Here is an 18,213-nt window from a genome sequence, read left to right on the forward strand (position 1 = left end):
CCTAAACTGTGTTATAACCACTTTCTGAGCAAATGCAAATCACAGCTTTCCTTCCCTTGGCATTTCATAAAAACAACTATATGTTTCATGCCTTCAGGAACAGGTGATATCTCTGAGCACCAAAGCTGACAAACTGTCTCAGGAAATGCAGAATTAAAATATTTTAAATGCATGTAAATTTTGCTGTCAGTTGGAAATTAAACTTCACATATCACACAAATGCTGGTAAATTCCTTCCACTTCTTTTTTCTGGGCTCTCCATCATCATCATCATCATCATCATCATAATCATCATCATCATCATCATCCTGCCTTTTTCCCAGTTTGTGGCTCAAAGCAGCCAACAATAAGGTTTTTAAAAAAAACACACAAATATAAAAGTTAAAATTGAATTAAAAAGAAATTAAACCAGTTAAAATGTAAGTCATAAATAGCACATAATGTTGGCTAATGCTGAGGCAAGCTTATTTAAACAGCAGGATTTTTCAAAGGGGAGAGAAGAACAGCTCTTAGCTCTGGAATCCAGTATGATCCAAGCATTCGGGAAAATTGTCCTCCCTTTCCAGAAGTAAGAGATGACACTGGGAATTGTCATTAATTAAAAGGAAATGGGTTCATCCATGTCCACTAGTCTGGATGCACCAAAAAACTTGATGTTATTGTTGTTGTTTTTGGTATATCAGGAGAACATGGGAAAGAAGTGTGGCCTTCGAAAAGCACTACAGATGCCAGATGTTCTATTCCAGTGGGCCCTTGGTATCTCTTGAGGTTTGGTTCCAGGATCCCTGTGGATATCAAAATCTGTGGATGCTCGAAGTCCCATTAAATACAATGGCATAGTAAAATGGTGTCCCTTATATAAAATGTAGAATCAAGGTTTGCTTTTTAGAATTGATACATTTTTAAAAATGTTTTCAAGCCATGGATGGATTTTTAAAAATCTGTGGATATGGAGGGCTGACTGTATTTTGTACCTTAAGAGAAATGGTTACTCGGTGGTGGCTCAGCATCACACCAGCATTCATGTACTCACCAAAAAAGAAGAACAGAGAGGATAGGAGTCATGATGGACTGAGCAACCTCGTAGGATCCCTAAATGCAGGTTCAAATGGCTCTGGCCCCAGTTGATAGAAGGCAATGCATTCTGTGAGCTCCAGATTACATCTGAAGATGAAGGTTCTGTTTGCAAAAACAGCAGGAGGAGTGTGAATTCATGACTTCTGACTGTCTCCTCAATCTACCACAAATATCTCCTGTGAGAGATACAGTGAACGGTTAGAAAATTTGGCTCTTTGGCAGTATAAAACCTACATTGGTACTTGCATAAATAGAGCCATACTATATATATCATAGCCTTTGCCAACATGGTACCCCCAATGAGCTAGAATGCAACTCCTACCAGCCCCAGCCAGAATGGAAAATTCTTGGGTAAGGTGGCATCTGTAGCCCAAAAAATCTTGAAGAACTGCCATTTTAAAGAAGACTGCCTTTTCAAACACAAAAGTTGGTAGTGCAGTTGCAGCAAAAACAATTGGGGGGGACCCCAGAACAACCCTCAAACAGTGATGTTGGGATTAAGCACAAAATTGGGCTCACACCTTCCAACCTTTTACATATGAAACTTCAAAGTGTGATCAAAAAGGTATGGCCAGGCAACAAGAGGGCAAAATTATTTTTTAAAGTAGAGAAACCTTGGAATTCAAGTACTGTGAAAGTCTGAAAAAAGGGAGAAAAACAGATTAATAAATACAATACTCCGTGTGTGTGTGTGCGCGCGCATGAGGAAGCACCATGATTAGGTGCAAATTTAATATTATAAAAAATATTATTATAAAATCTAAGTGCCTTGATCAGACCTTATTCAAAATTATAGCTTGCTATCAGATCAGAATCCCTGCTCGGCCATGGAAACTGACTGGGTAACCTTGGGCAAGTCATACACTCTCCAGTCTCAACTTAGTCAGCCTGGCTTCTGTTCTAGAAGCCATTTGTTTGTCTTCTTGGCCATCCACAATATCCTCACCACTCTTTTCCATCACCACATTTCAATACATTGATTTTCTATCAGCTTTGCTCACTGTCCAGCTCTCACATTCATAGATGGTGATGGGGAACACTTTTTTAAAAATTGTATTAGCATACTTCTGGAAATGCATTTTTTAGAGGAACTGAAAGGCACACTGGGTAGGGCATAGGACAGGGAGGCAGGGTTAAGGAGGAGTGTGAAAGTGTGCAAAAGTGAGTGCAAGGACTCTTTTACCCTATAGTGAGGATGCGTGAGAGAGAATGCTTCCAAACCAGCATGTATCTGGCTCTCCTTACCAGTGCAATTGCAGTGAGAATGGGTTTGTATGATAAGCTCCTGCCTGGATCAGAGTGTAGCTCTGCTCATGCAGGTCTGCATCCCACCCTTTGTGGGTTGCATAGAGAGGGAGATGATTCACACCATAAAGTAGCAGCTAGACTAAGCTGGACTAAGCTTGGTGGGGAAGGGAAAGAACAAGGACACCTTCACAGATAGAATGTGCCCTTCTTTTTCTTCTTCTGGGAGCCCCGAGTAGCTGTGTCTTCTACCTCTCATGGTTAAAAATGTATGTAGCTGATATGAGTCTGAGAAAAAGCAGAAGGGCAAGAGAATAACCACCTGTGCCCTGTCCAAAAAGGAATATATGCGCACGCATGTCACTAACAAGATGATAGTCATCAGGCACCTTTGATTAATATATTAGCTTCTTGCAAGCTTGCAAATTGTGGCAGTGTATGATGGGCAGAAGGAACTCTCTGGGGAGTGAAAGCTGCAGAACACAGCAGTGGAGGAAGTGCAGCTCTCTTCCTGTATCGGCAACACAAGCTCCATCATGATATACTGAGCTTATGAGATATCTTATGGGGTGGATGTTTATCATTGGCATGTGTCTATCTCTCACGGTTTTAAATATCTGTAGCTGATACCAGGATAAATATCTTGTCAGTTTATGATGGTGTCACAACTAATCTGAAGAAGAAAGATCAAAACAGGGGTGTAACTGAAAGGAGAAGGGTATCTAGGGGTTTTGCCAGCTTCTTGTTATTGTAATGACTCTGTCCTGTCTGACATCCTGTCATTTGTCATACTGTTTCTTCTTGCCGAACTTTGGTTTTCTACTAAACATTTAAATCAGTGTTGAACTCATATTAGGGTTTGTGTACATTTGTGTGGCATAGTGGTTTGAGTGTTGAACATACCAGGGTTCAATTCTCCACTGCTCTGAACTTCCACTCCTCTTGCCAAAACAACAACAACAACAATGAACCAGGAAGCCTTAAGGTTGCCATAAGTAAAAAATGATTTGAAGGCACACAACAACAACACATTTTATTCATCTGTTGTGTTATTATGTATCTGGAAGTTGACTCCACCTTATGGCAACCTATGGCAAGAGCTGCTCAGAGGAGGTTTGCCATTGCTGTCCTCTTAGGCTGAAAGAATGTAACTTGTCCACAGTCATCCAACCGCACTCTTTTCTTAAAAATTCTATTCTGAGAAGAAATGTACAAAGCTGGAAAAAAGCGGTAAGTAAATAGGCAAAAATGACCCAATAATATAGTGATACCAGAGATATAGAAATTTTAAATTAGCGAATTAGTTTAATTTAAATCAATTAAGTCTTCAGGTTAATTGAAGTTTTTACAGCATAGTCAACTGTTTCATTCAAATAATAAGCAAATTGGCAACATCAGTCGAAGCAACAGCAGACAAATTCCCTTGTTATCTATGAAGTACGTAAGATCTTTATAATGCAACAAATGAAAATACTGTAAGCTTTCATAGATGTAGTAAAATCATGTTCTAATGGTTATCCCAATATTAAATCATAATATGACTAATGCATGCAGCTAGAACATTCAAAAATATTTAAATATAATGGCCCAGATTCAGCGATGTACAGCTCTCTCAACCAAATGAGGATAGTTCTCCCTCTCCCCACAGCAATCGTGCCCCTCACTCTGTTTTCTGGAGAACTGACAAACCCTCTTGTATAGATTTTTGCATGGCATTGGGATAAGTGGGGCTAGAAGGAAAATGTCCCATTGAGGATGTATGTAAGTATGGGAAGTGGAATCTACTACTGATGGAAGAAACACGATTGGATTCTACCCACAAGGCTGGATGCAGCTTAGTTGGGCTTACAGTGAGCCTATAGAGCTCAAATTAATGGTGGACAACCCAAGACTTTCATAGGATCATCATAAATTGAAGTCACCTTGACAGCCGCCAACATCAACCCAAGTCTTGTTAATTTCAATGGATCTAATCTATGGGAACATCTACATTGTAGAAATAATGCCATTTGACACCACTTTACATGCTGGAGTTCCAGCGTTTAGAATCCTGGGATCTGTAGTTTTACAAAGTCTTTAGCCTTATCTGTCCAAGAGTGCTAGTGCCTCACAAAACTACAAATCCCAGGTTTCTGTAGGATGGAACCATGGAAGTTAAAGTGGTATCAAATTGCATTATTTCTACAGTGTAGACGCACACTACATATGATGAAGTCTAGATTCATTTCAGTTTTTCCTGTGCAGTACAACAGACTAAAGCTTCTCAATATCCTTTGCAAGAAATTAAAAAAAAAAAAGACATTTTGGTGACCATGAAGTACAAAAGATAAATTAAGTTTCTTTTCGATGTGTCTTGTGATCCACTGATGGTTCCACTATGGTTAGGCCAAAGCAAAGCAGTTTCTCAAATGTTGTGCAGCTTGAGAAAATGATTTCATCTTCACACTGTATCACAAACAGGTTGTGGTTTTGTTGACAAGTGAAAGGTTTGTATTTTCCTAGAAATTTTACACATAAAAAAACATTAATACAAATGTATAAGCAATGGAAAATATACAATGCTGTCTGGAAGATTTCTTTGCATCCCATCACTTAGGTACCATAGGTACTGAGAGGACAGGACAAAGCTTTCTTGGTGGCAGCTCCCAAGTTGTGGAATTCGCTCCCATGGGAGACACAGTTGGTCTCCTATTTGTTCTTTTTCTGCCAGTAGGCAAAGACCTTTGTGTTCAGGCAGTCCTTTGAAATTTAATTTACTATAACAGAAAAGTCTTTTAACAGGATGTATAATGTGCTTATCCTTTGTTCTATGTTTTAATATTTTTTAAAAACTGTTTTAAAACTGTGCTTTGTTTTAGCCCTCCCTGGTTGTAGTAGTACTTGGTTTTAATTTGTTGCAAACCTCCTTGGGTGCCATAGCAGGATAAAGGTGGGATATAAATTAAATAGATAAATGCACAGTAATAAATGTAAAGTGCTTGCACACTGAAGGAGCATACAATTTGCTCTGGCTTAGGTGGACCTGTGCACATAGGTGGCCAGGCACTGGCGCATTGCAAGCAAAATCTGAAATAAAACTCTTTTCTGTCTCAACCAGGAAACAGCACCTGATGTCACAGATATTGGTAATGGGGATGGAAAGAATATACTAAAATATGCTAAAATGGGTGAAAAACATGTTTTTCAAGTCTTGAGGAACCCTGATCCTGGACTGACAAGAATATTCACAATTTGGGACTTATTCTGTGCAAAATTTGCCCATGTTTATTTAGCATGCAAAATAGCATTTTCTGTATAGGGAACAGCATTTTCTGTGTGGAAAATAATATTTCAACATAGAAATATTAATTCCAGCAAAGTCACTGTTGGTTTCTCTGCAGAGCACAAGGTGCTTTTGGGAATTTGTTCTGTGTAAAACTTGTGCATGGCTAACCTGCATAGAAAATGTCATTTTCTCTGCAGAAAACAGCATTTTCTGCAAGGAAAATAATATTTCAATGCAGAAATATTAATCCTGCACAGAAAAGAAAACTGTAATTGGGAATCTGTTCTGTGTAAAATTCACAGATGGCAAATTTGAATGGAAAACAACATTTTTGGTACAGAAAACAGCATCCTGTGGTCCTGCAGCCAACAGAACCCCAATCAGGTAACTTTCTTTTGGAATAAACCTCTCTGTTAGACCTAAAAATGGCCCAGAGAAGACCAAAAACATGTTGAAATTGCCCCCAACTTTCTCTAGGAGGTATTAGGGATGAAAAAATCTTTTTGAACATTTTTTCAGAGGGTGTGCAAAAAGTCCTTACACTAGAATAAATGGAGGTTACAACAGCCCAGAGCACCAAAAGGATTCCAGATTTACTGGATGTGGGCATCCCTGAATAAGATAAAGGCTTATCAAAATGTATGTGTGTATAATAGGAGGGAGGGAGGGTAAAAGGTACATATCTAGATTATTTGCATTTTATTGGCAAGGGCTCCTAACTCACAGTTGTCTACCTTCCTGACACATAAGATCCTCTTTTCTACTTTAGGAACAACCCAAGCCTCTTCTTGCATGTTTGGTTATGCTTTATCCACCCCTAGCACTGCTTAGAACAACTGACCCATCCAGCCTATGCTACAACCCTATTTTCCAAAGATGTCATGACACTGATTCATTTCCTTCCAAGATCAATTTCAGTTGTAATTTTGAAAAGTTTACAACTCGGACAATATAATCATGAAAATGAAGGGGACCAGACGCTTTTCCCAACCCTCAAACAAGTACCTGTACCATCATTCCCTTCCCATTTACCTGTTCAGTTGATGATGCTGGGGCTGGGGCTAGTGGCAAAGTGGATTCATCCAAGGATTCCTTCCTTGGATGTTGTTGGGACTTGATTTCATACATCTTTGTGCTCTGACATTCCAAAGCCACAAGATAGCCAAGGAGAAGAAGGATCAGTACTCCAATAGTACAGTGAATTATGTTTTCCTTGGTATAATCTGGCTTGTCTGGAAAGAGATAGATAAATCAGGGTTTATACTCACATGAAGGTGGATAGGAAGATTATCATCCACTGATTATGCCATCTAAAAAGCTGATGGCATCCCCTCCAATATTTAATAGATAAAAACTGGGATGTGCTTTTTTAAAAATTGAAAAATTGAAAAATTCAAATTTCAAATTTTATTTTTACAAAAATATTTTAATTTTTAATTATTTTTATTTTTTCTTTAAAAAACATCAAATTCTCACTTTAACCACCTAAAACTATGTAAATGTAAATACATTTAGGCTGTGCTTATGATATTGTAATTTAAAAGCATAAATTCAATATCACAACTATTGCCATTACATTCAGTGATATAAGGGAATTATGATTTGTGAGTAACATTAATACAAAAAACATTACAGTTGACCCTTGCTATCTACTGGGTTTTGGTTCCAGGACCCCCATGGATACGAAAATCCATGGATGCTCAAGTCTCACTGAATACAATGACATAGTAATATAATAATTAATAATAATAATTTGTTTTATTTATATACCGCTATTCCAAAGATCATAGCGGTGAACAGCAAGTAAGCTAATTAGCAAGTAAGCTAATTTGCCCCCAACAGTCTGGGTACTCATTTTAGCGACCTCGGAAGGATGCAAGCCTGAGTCGAGCTTGGGCCCTTTTGCTGGTCTTGAACTCGCAACCTTGTTGTTTTGAGTGAGTGGCTGCAGTACAGGCATTTAACCACTGCGCCACCAGGGCTCCATTTTATATAGTGTCCTTTATATAAAATGACAATATCAAGGTTTGCTTTTTGGAATTTATATATTTAAAAAATATTTGCAAGCCACTGATGCTTGAATTTGTGGATAAAAAATCCATGGATATGAAGAGTTGACTGTACTAAGGATTCTGTATGGTGTGATATGAGAGGAGGTCAAGGGGTATATGTGTGTGACCCCATGAATTACCACACCGGGTGACACCAATCCTAGTGACACCACTGATCATGGTTCATAATAAATGAGAGTCAGTAAGTAATGAGCCCTGAAAAATTTGTCATCCCACCATTATTAACACACACTGATGAAATACCAAGAGGTCATCAAGACCAAAGGCAATACCACACCTGATACCCAAAGCTGCAATGTGTCACTGGTCTGTGAGTACACAAGAGGTTTGTCAGCTAATACATAGCTGCAGCTATAGTTCCCACTGTGCTCCCAGCTGATATTGCTGATGGAAAGTGTGGCCTTGTCAAAGTTGGTGACTATGGCGTGGCTTGGGCTTTGGCTTCCATTCTTATGGAGATAGAAGTTCACGGGTCCATTGTTAATTGTACACAAGATAGTGATGGTCTCCCCAATCACTGCTTGCCCGCTCATGGAAATAGTTGGCCGGGTTAAAGTGAGATCTGTGAGCAGAAAGAAAGAGGAAAGAAATCGGAATTAAATCACTATCTCAGAGGGACTGGTTTCAGGTACAGGGCAGTGAGCTAAAGCATGCTCATTATTTCCTCTCCAGGTTGCATTCAGCCTGAATAAACAGTCCTTGATTTTGCTCCTGTTCGTCCATCTTAATTGGTTTAAAATAAACCAACCTGGACAGCTGGTTGTAAAAAGTCGTTTCTGATCTTTTTAATAAGTCTGGAGACATATTTAGGGTTTGTCTCCATTACCTATATACCCCAAATTCCCCCTGCATTGGCTGCATGCTGTTTACACTACACAGCCCCCAAAATTTGAATGGTGTCTGGGATGTTTACACAACCCCTGGACCTGATTTGGAGTTTCCATCCATTATCCCACATTAAAAATTAGCCCTACCACTAGGTCAGAGTTTGGAAAACTTACTTTTTGGACTACAAATCCCAGAATTCCCCCAGCCAGTATGACCACAGGGAGATTCTGAGAGCTGTAGTCCAAAAACTCTGGCTCTGATTAAAGTAAGTCTGACAGGACAAAGATGTACCACATTATTATTTCTCCATCTTTGTTAAATTATTTGTTAAATTATTTGTTAAAGATGTTAAATTAGGATCCTCACCTAAAAGAAGAATTTCCAATGGATCACTGGTTTCTGACATCAAGGACACTGGTTGGGGTTTGTAACTGCAGTGATATTTCCCCCCCATGCTTCTCCATCGCATTATTGATGGGGAACATGGCTGTATCGTTGTCTGGCTTCACAGCTTGTGTTTCCTTCTCATAACCAATCTTATAAAGGTAGAAAGTACTGTTCAAATGGAACGTATTATTCAGATCATGGACTGTGCATGGAATAATGATGCTGGATCCCAGAATGACCATCACTTTTGGAGAAAGGGAAATACTGGGCTTCAGTAGAGTGGGATCTGCAAGTTAAAAAAAAAAAGGCAGCTTAATGCATGCACCTTTACAGCTTCATTCATCTCCCCCAGACTAAGGTGTAGGTCGCAAGTATATGGTTCAAGGTAACAGTGAAATCTGCTATGGAATCCACTTTAAATGCCATGGCAACATTATATATAATCATGTAAGCTGCAGTTTAGAGAGGTGTACTTAGGTTCTCTGCCAAAGAACTTCGTCTCACCAAACTAAAATCCCATGAATCCATAGGATGCAGCCCAGGCAGTTGGTAGAATCATAGCTATAATGGTGTAATATGAAAGGGACCTTTTTGGAAAGAAATCCTTGCTTCCAAATACATTCATCACTCTTACAGGCATCTATGCACCCCAGTCTGCCCCCCTACTCAGTCATAGGGGCCTATGGCATACAAAATCTCTCAGGATGTAGATATGCAATTTGGTATCTTCCAAAGAACCTAGTGCAGAATATAAACAAACAAACAACAACGAGTCCCATTCTTGAGAAAAAGGCAGGATGGATAGATAGATAGATAGATAGATAGATAGATAGATAGATAGGGCAGGACTTCTTTTTAATCTTTCCTGCTTCCTTTCATGCAAGAATTGGGTCCTACATAATACATCATCCTTAGCAGTTTGAGTATTGCTCTACAACTTTGAAGACCAGGGTTCAATTTGCAGCTCAGTCATGGAAACCCAGTGGATGATCTGAGGCAAGTCACACTCTCTCAGGCTCAGGGGAAGGCAAATACAAATCTCCTTTGAACAAATCTTGCCAAGAAACCCCCATGATAGGGTTGTCATAAGAAACAACTTGAAGGCACACAAAAAGAACCATCTACTCTACCCACCCAGGTGCCCAATATAAAATAGACTTCTAATGCCTTCTTGTCAACCATACACCAAGATGCTGCAGGTAAGCTCCTAATAATACCTCAAAGAAAGAGTGAAGTACGGTGTTGGGCTAAGTCAGTTCTTTTACCTGTTATTTGGATGGTCACAAAGTCACTGGGCGATGAGATGGCAAAAGGGTATGATGTGCTGCTGTAACTGCACTTATATTTCCCTTCATGTGCCGAGGTTGCATTGCTGATGATGAATGTGGCCATGGTCCCTTTTGCTTTTAGAGTCTGGAAAGGCATTTGATCATCTTCCTTTTGGAGAAAGAACTTGGCAGCCAAATACTGACATTGGCAAGTGATACTGATATTTCTCTTCAAGGGAATCCACTCCATGTTCTTGGGTAAGATGTTGGGTTTGGGCAAAAGGGTATCTGGGAAAAAGAAAAATGGTGTCAATGATGGCACCACCATTTCATCCTTCTGATTCCAGTCTAGCTGACCATTCTCAAAGCTATTTGGTCATTTTAAGAAATTCACAAATTTCTCCATTTTTGGGATGAAAAGAATTTAAGCTTTTTTTAGAAAGTGGAAGACACTGAAAACAGATTCATCCAGCCAGATTCAATGGTCTGAGGACTACCTTCTTAAAAGTCTGGAATTGGACGTCTGTATATTTGACTGTGGGCTCCTCCAGATTGCCCAAAACCTCAGGGTCTAATATGCACTAAAGAAATAATGCAATTTGAGGCCATTTTAAGGACCATGGCTCCATGCTATGGAATTCTGGGATTTGTAGTTTTGTGAGATATTTAGCCTTCTCAGTTAGAGAGTTCTGGAATCAAAACAAACTACTGCCCCTATTTAGTGATGTGATTTAGATTTCTACTGCCCCTATTTAGTGATGTGTGCCTTTTTATTGACAGGCAAAACCTGTCAATAGGCTCTCAATCTTGCTGCTATGATATCACTCTGCTACAGTTTCTGTTCTCAGGTAGTCATGTGGTGTGAGTGGGCACATTTCTGCTCCTCTCCCTCTTCCCCATCACAGTGATTGGGACAGCCAATGCTTTCCTGAAGCTGGCTGTTATGTGCATATTCACACAGCAGCTGGCTTCAGGAGGCAGTTGGCAGCTGCGATCACTCATTCCCACCCTTCCTCCCAGAAGGTGGTGTTTAGCAGTACAGAAAATGGATCATGTGACCATAGATCACCAAATCACTATCATGGAGGAAAATCTAATAAGAAATGATGCCAAACTCATATGCTTCCATTCTTAAACTAGTGTGATTGTGGTGGCATAACAGGCTAGTGTGATAAGATCCCTAAACTACTACATTTTTATGGTGGTTTGGGCATTTTCCGGCCATTTGGGGGCAATTTTCACCCATACACCCAGAATCATCTGGAGATCTTGGGAGGGCCCACACACACACAAAAGAATTGGAGGGAGGCTCATGAGATCCACAGGATGGTGTTCCCTAGTCCTGCTCTAAATGTTTGTTAGTCTCCCAAGGCTGAAATAGGATCCTGACCTAAGACCAACAGCGTTACATCGTCACTGGTCTCTGAAGAGGTGAAGAATTCCGACTGGTTCATGTAGCTGCAGCAGAAGCTCCCACCATTTCCTTTCGTCAAGTTGTTGAAGGGGAAGTATACCATGCTGCCAGCTGTGATCACTATTTGCAACTGCTTTTTGGTTCTGCTTTCATAAAGATAGAATCGGCTCCCTGAACGGTTGGCTGTGCATTCAATGCGGATGTTGCTTGCCAGCTCTGCAATTCCATAAGGGATCAGGGAGATGTTGGGCTTGGGGAGATGAGGAACTGGGAAGAGAAAACAGATGGAGCAGCCCAGGTGGCAATGGAGTCACTAGCTTTGGTCAGAAAACACAACAGGAGGGTTTCACAGAAAACACTAAAGAAATAGCTAGGGTCTATTAACACTGGTAATATACTCTGTTACGACAATATCCCAAAGCAATAACAAGAAGACTCTGTAATAGACAAAACTGACAATAATATAATCTGAATAACGATGTTGTAGTGATACTAGCAAACACATAAATACATAATGCAAAGTGCCTTGGAAAACTATATTCCAAAATGTTACATGGATGGAGTAAAGCAAACTGTAGACATTAATATGTCTTCAGTGTTGCTGACTTATATGAATGTCTATAGTTATCCTCAGGAAAAAAGCTGGGCAAAGGAGAAGCCTGATGGGCACACATTCATCCTCTTCCTCCTCCACTGTTTTGCTTCCCCCTCAGTGCACCCTTTCCCTCCTGCTTCTTCTCCCATCTGCTTACTCATCCACCCACCCACCTGCCTGCCCAGGACTGTTGGAGGACAGACAAGCAAGTGATGGAGTGGCAGGCGATGGAAGGGGCATTGCTGCCCTCCTCCTCTGCTGCCTTGGCTTTCTTCTCACAGCTCAGGGTCAGTCTTTAATCCTCAGGACAGTGGGGAATAATCTCAAAGTGAGCACACTGTCTGGAAAAGTGTGTGTCTGTATACAGTTTGCCCTCCACATTTCTGAGGTTTACGGGTGCAAGACCCCCACAAAGTGGAAAAACAGCAAATATTTGCTGTTTTTCTGGCTGTGTGGCAATCAACATCAGCCATACTTCCCTCTTGCATGCAACCAGAAACTGTCTCCAGTTTACTGCCTGGTAACCTTAATTTGGGATCATCAATTCATCTCCTGTTACTCTGTCCAACCAGATGCAAAACATAGCCTCTTATGCTTGGTTGTTAAACACTAGCAATAGTGGAGACCATTCCTGGCAAGAAAGCAAATTTCTGCAGCTCACTTTGTTTAGCTCTGTTCAAGCTAGACCCAAGTCAACAAGGAGAAGAAGGAGACATCATACCATTTTCCTCCTCTCCATCTGGTCTCCCATGGCCAAAGTAAGGTTTGGGCTTCTGCTGAGTTTTTTGCTTGGAGGAAAGACATGGAGTAGGGCATAAAATTAAAATTAAATGAATAGCATAGGGAAGAAGTCCTTTAATGTAGCCTTCTCCATCCTTCACCCTTGAGACCTGTTGTCAATAACTATGCTGGCAGGAGAAGGTTGGAGTTGTGATCTAATACATATAAAGGACATTAGGTTGAGGAAAGCTACTTTCAGGGGTTTCAGGAATTTTGTTGGAAAAGTTGTAAAGCTTTGTTAGATAAAATCGAATTTACATCCTTGCCAACTCTTGATAAATGTGTAATACACTCTGTAGCTAAATTTCAAGGAACTCCCTCCTTGCTCATAAAACAACGAACCATGAATTTTAGGTATAAAATGGGTATAAAAATGAATTTTGAGGATAAAATCAGTCTTCTTACCTGTTATTACCAGCTGAGTGAGATTGCTCATTTTTGAGACAACGAAAGGTTCTGACAAAGTGCTGTATCTACAGCTATATTCTCCAGTGTGGCTTTCACTTGCATTCTTGATGTGGAATTTGACCATGGTCCCCTTGGTCTCTAGTGACTGCTGAGGCATCTCATCTCCAGACTTTTGAAGATAGAACCTCATGAATGACCCTTTGCTTTTACATGTGACAGTGATATTTCCTCCAGGGGTGACCAACAACATCGGATATGGAGAGATGGTGGGCCTGGGAAATGTGGGGTCTGTACAAAGGACAAAATTGGACAATGAGCATCCTTTTTCCTCCCTTGCCAAGGATTGTAATTCTGTGATTTCCTTGGATCTACAGATTCATAAGAAGAGGGTAACACCTCTATTGTCCTTCAGACCTAACAGCATCCACCCAACTCTGTCTAAGCTCTAACATTCTCTTGACCAGTTATGGAAGCACCTAAAGTAAAGTAGGTTTGATGTCACAAAACAGGAAGTTGGTGGAAATGCTTTTGGAAGAAGAAACAGGAGGGCCTTTCTTGCCCACCTTTTTGAAGGCAACCTGCTTTTGCTGTGGTGCCTTAACCTCAGTTGTTCCTGATAGTAGTGCAAGATTTCCATAAGCATAGCATGTTCACTTCCCCTCTCTTGCACAGCCGATCAAATCACAACAGCAGCTAAAACCACTGGAGTCAATGGCACAAAGTCACACCCCTGAGTGTTGAGTGGTGGTGTGTGGTCTTTATGTTTTTGTATCCCTAAATCAAAACAGTAGGAATTAAGTATGAAAAGTCAAACACTCGCACTCAGTTTCTGTGGGAAGAATCAAGTTGAGAGTCATTACTACTGTAAACTGTCCTGCAATCCTGATTCACCTGAATGGTGCAGAATGTTTCATAAGCAAGGCTAAGAGCCTTTTTTGCATGAGAAAACAAAGCAGAAATGGAGCCAGAGAGCAGCAGCTTTCTCTGTGCCTTACCACATGATTTCAGCCACTCCTGTTTCAGCCAGACCAGGGGTGCGGCAATTGCATGTCACACACCTGATCTGGCCTTTCCAGGGCATGAAAAGGAGCTGCAAAAGTGGCTCATTTTTGCACTCTGGAAAGGGCACCATAGCTGTGTTGCTGCAGCTATGGCGGTGCATCATGTGGACACAATGCTGGAGGAGCACTGTGATGCCGCACACCATGTGGTGCAGCATGTGGTGTCACACTGCTCTGGGGGCGGAGCAGGGGCATGCGTCATGGAGACGCTACACCCCGGTTCTAACCCCTAGCTGGCCTTTCAGGCCGGTCTGTATGGAGGGTAAGACTGGAGAACAAAGTCTATGCAAGCTGAATCACAAAGTTTGTTAGTCTGAGGAGCCCTTAGGGCTCTGTGTGCACTTCCCAGGTGCTCTGTGATCAGTCCAGGAAAATGAAAGAAATAAAAATTGAATGACATTAAAGAATAAGAATATATTCTTATATATACTCCTAAACACCACTAACATGTAAGACATAGGGTAGGCCTTTAGGGGCTTCACCACAGAGATAAGGGCTCTATGAATGAAAAAGGTTGGGAAACCCTAGTCTGAGAAAATTATTAATTAGTTACCAGACCTACAACGAACAGTTCCACTTCATTGCTGGACTCTGAGATGAAAGGGTATGAAGATGATTTGTAGCTGCAGTGGTATCTGCCTCCATTAGTCTGCTTCACATCAGTAAAGGAAAATATAACACTGTCTTCATCCAGTTTCACAGACTGAGAATCCAATTTATTTCCATTTTTATGAAGATAGAACCCCTGGATTGGGCCCTTGGCTGAGCATTGAAAAGTGACGGTGATTCCTAAGTGAATCATCTTTCTAGGGGTAAGAGAAATATTTGGCCTTGGTAGATCAGGATCTGAGAAAAGAAGGAAAACAGCAGGAAAAGGTGAGAAATGCACACCATAATTTTTTTTAAAAGCACCTTTCCTTCAGGTTTTGCATCTTGGACCTAAACATTAAACTCAGCATAATCTGAGATTGGAAGTCCATATGTTTATGAGCTCGCAATGCATTCTGTGACAGGCAGAAAAAAGTGTAATCAGCGACACCTTTGGGAACTGCACAAAATGTGTCTGTTTCGGGGGGGGGAGGAATGCACACATATGAAAAATGTGCACAAAATATTTTGGATTTGGGTGTGGGGTAGCGGAGCTTGTATGTAACTGGGACAGAATAAGTTTCATAGCAGGGAAATAAGAATTTTACTAAGGCCAAGATGGAGCCACTCATCAGTAGAAAGCTTAGAATATTGGAATGAAAAAAGGCAAATATATTAAAACAGTGGTGGGCAGACTTCAGAGTTACAGATTACATTTTATTTTATTTCTTTGTTTAGAACCACAAGATTCACTCATAGGAGCCTCGTGCAAAAGAATTAATCCAAGCCTAGAGATTTCTTCTCAGTGGATATAACAGCAGAATATTTCCGTGTCATATCACATTGCTGCCACGCAGCAGAATTAATTTAACAGTGCTTTAATTGCCATGGCTTCATCCTATGAAATCCTGGGATTTGTAGTTTGCTTTGGCACCAGAGCTCACTGATAGAGAAGGCTAGATATCTCACAAAACTAAAAATCCCAGAGTTCCATAGCATTGAGCCACAGCAGTCAAAGCAGTGTCAAACGGCATTAATTCTGTCGTGTAGATAAAGCCAAAGTGTAATAGTGCATAATGCCCATTTAGTGTTAATGAGAGGGATTGCTGCATACATCCACACACACACACATGTGCAATATTTCCATTTATTGTCTCACTGCCATAATAATGGATATACTATCTCTCACCTAGCAGACCAAAACAGTATATTCACCATTAAATCCAGTTGTAGTGGTTGCAAAATCTTTTCTGAGATTTTAAGATAGACATTGTCAGGGTTTCTTACCTGTTATCAGAAGCTCTAGGAGCCCGCTGCATTTTGAATGGGAAAGGCTTGAACTGTTATAACAACACTTGTACATTCCTCCATGCTCTGCGCTCACATTAGTGATGAGAAAATACGCAACTCCGTTGATTCCTTCTGTAGGAATTATTAGGTTCTGTGCATCCTTTTCCAGGTACAAATGAAACATTGGGAAGAGAGGGGCCTTGCAGACAATGGTGGCATTTCCTCTTAGCAAGATTCGCCACATAGGAATCAAGGAGATTTTAGGAGCAGGAGGGCTCTCACTGAATCATGGTAACAAAGATAAAATCATATGTTAATGGGTAGATAAGAAATGTCTATCAATTGAGTTTGCTTCTTACAGTCCTATATAATTGGTTCACATGTGGGATGGGAAGGAGAAAGCACCCTTTGGGCAATACTTGGATTGATTTAGACAACCCTGGTGACATGGTGAATGTCCTGTTCCCAAATCCATGAAAGGAATAACTCCCTCTATTAAACTGAGTCAAATATTGCAACAAGTATGCAAACCCCTAACATCTGAAGCTCTCTTCATCAGGCAAGATGTTTCAAAAGGAAGGGTGGGTTTGGATAGAGAAGAAGGGAAAAGCTGATGAAAATCTTGAAGTCATGAAGTCTGCATGATCAGAGTTTTAACATGGAATGTGGGCAAATGCTGTATTGTTTAATTTTTTTTAAATTGCAATGTAACATTTTAGCCAACTTTTATTTAAATGTTATAAGCTACTTTGGGTCCCTTGTGGGGTATACAAGGAAGGAAGATAAATACACTTAAATAAAGTTCCCCCAAGTGATGTGATGGTTTCACATTGCACCTGCAATTGGCACTAGTACTGCTGGAGAGAAGAAACAAGCAAGAACAGTTCATTCCCCCATTTCTCAGTTGTTATATTACCTTAAATGGATTTGGATTTTTGTTCTTATGGTCAGTATTGCTGCATTTGCTTCTACAGTCTGTTGACATGTCAGAGAAAGCCAGTAGCTTGGATGCCTTTCTACACAGATAGATTTTTGGTGAGAAGCATGGAACATGACTGTGGATAAATTCACATCATGTCCCATGTTGAGCAGCCAAGTGACCATAAGGGCAACACGCTTGAAGTATTAGTTTGTTGGTGGCATCAAGAGTTAGTAAATATTCAATAACCTCTACTTCACAATCTGAGACAGCATTGCTCAAACAAATTCTTCAAACCTGAAAAACCTTCTCTTTGAGAGTTTAAAGTGAGACAGAGGGCTCATTTCAAAAGTCTGTGGGTCAGAGTCACTGTAGAAATAACACACTTTGCCTGGACATTTCCTTACCTTGTTTGAACATCTTCTCTTCCTGAGATGGAAAGCAACCTGAAAAGAAAAAAACAACCACTACTGAACAGGTCCCTATCATAATGAAAGCCCAGCCAGATGACTGCCACATCCATTGTGAGTCTCCTTGTGTCTCCTAGTGGACACACACATATGGACACATGTATCTGAGATGAAGTCCTACATCTACTGCAACACATTTTCAGTGCCTAGAGACACTTATTCTTGATGAAATCAATTCATAGAGCAATATTAGCATGCTCCTGTAGCAACATGTTTCACGATAAGCTTTCCCATTGATATCTTCCATTCATCCTGAGTCCAAGAGCTTGTCTTTATCAAAATGTAAATATCTCCCTCTTGCTTTTATGTAAATGCCCTTCTCCCTGTTTGAGGCTCCTCCACCCCTTGCCAGTTGAGGTTCTCACCAAAGCAACAGGATGCTGACATTGGGTGTCTTCTTCATGATGGGACAACATCGGGGTCCGTAGGCCTAGTAGCTGCAGTGTCTGTTAAGTGTTTTGCATTCTATCAGCCCCCAAACTGGATCCAAAGATAACAGGAAGCTGGCAAGAGCCTTATCTGCCAGCAAGGGCATAGCCATGAGCC

At 40.6% G+C, this 18,213-nt stretch overlaps 2 protein-coding genes across 2 annotated transcripts; both read right to left on the reverse strand.

Moving 5' to 3' along the window:
- Positions 1-4,451: 4,451 nt before the first annotated feature.
- Positions 4,452-8,213, reverse strand: LOC121934334 (immunoglobulin superfamily member 1-like). The gene is made up of 3 exons (XM_042474737.1): positions 7,937-8,213; positions 6,620-6,819; positions 4,452-4,820 (listed from the first exon to the last, which is right to left on the reverse strand). Exons 1-3 carry the CDS (start codon positions 8,190-8,192, stop codon positions 4,773-4,775), a joined length of 504 nt encoding a protein of 167 aa, XP_042330671.1. The 5' UTR covers positions 8,193-8,213; the 3' UTR covers positions 4,452-4,772.
- On the reverse strand, positions 8,096-18,119 carry LOC121933794 (immunoglobulin superfamily member 1-like). The gene is made up of 9 exons (XM_042473784.1): positions 18,033-18,119; positions 17,605-17,643; positions 16,276-16,559; positions 14,959-15,246; positions 13,337-13,627; positions 11,533-11,823; positions 10,140-10,430; positions 8,854-9,160; positions 8,096-8,221 (listed from the first exon to the last, which is right to left on the reverse strand). The coding sequence occupies exons 1-8, from the start codon at positions 18,068-18,070 to the stop codon at positions 8,877-8,879; spliced, it is 1,806 nt and encodes a 601-aa protein (XP_042329718.1). The 5' UTR covers positions 18,071-18,119; the 3' UTR covers positions 8,096-8,221; positions 8,854-8,876.
- Positions 18,120-18,213: the final 94 nt, after the last annotated feature.

This window comes from Sceloporus undulatus, chromosome 6, assembly GCF_019175285.1.
Source record: "Sceloporus undulatus isolate JIND9_A2432 ecotype Alabama chromosome 6, SceUnd_v1.1, whole genome shotgun sequence".
NCBI classification, from domain to species: domain Eukaryota; kingdom Metazoa; phylum Chordata; class Lepidosauria; order Squamata; family Phrynosomatidae; genus Sceloporus; species Sceloporus undulatus.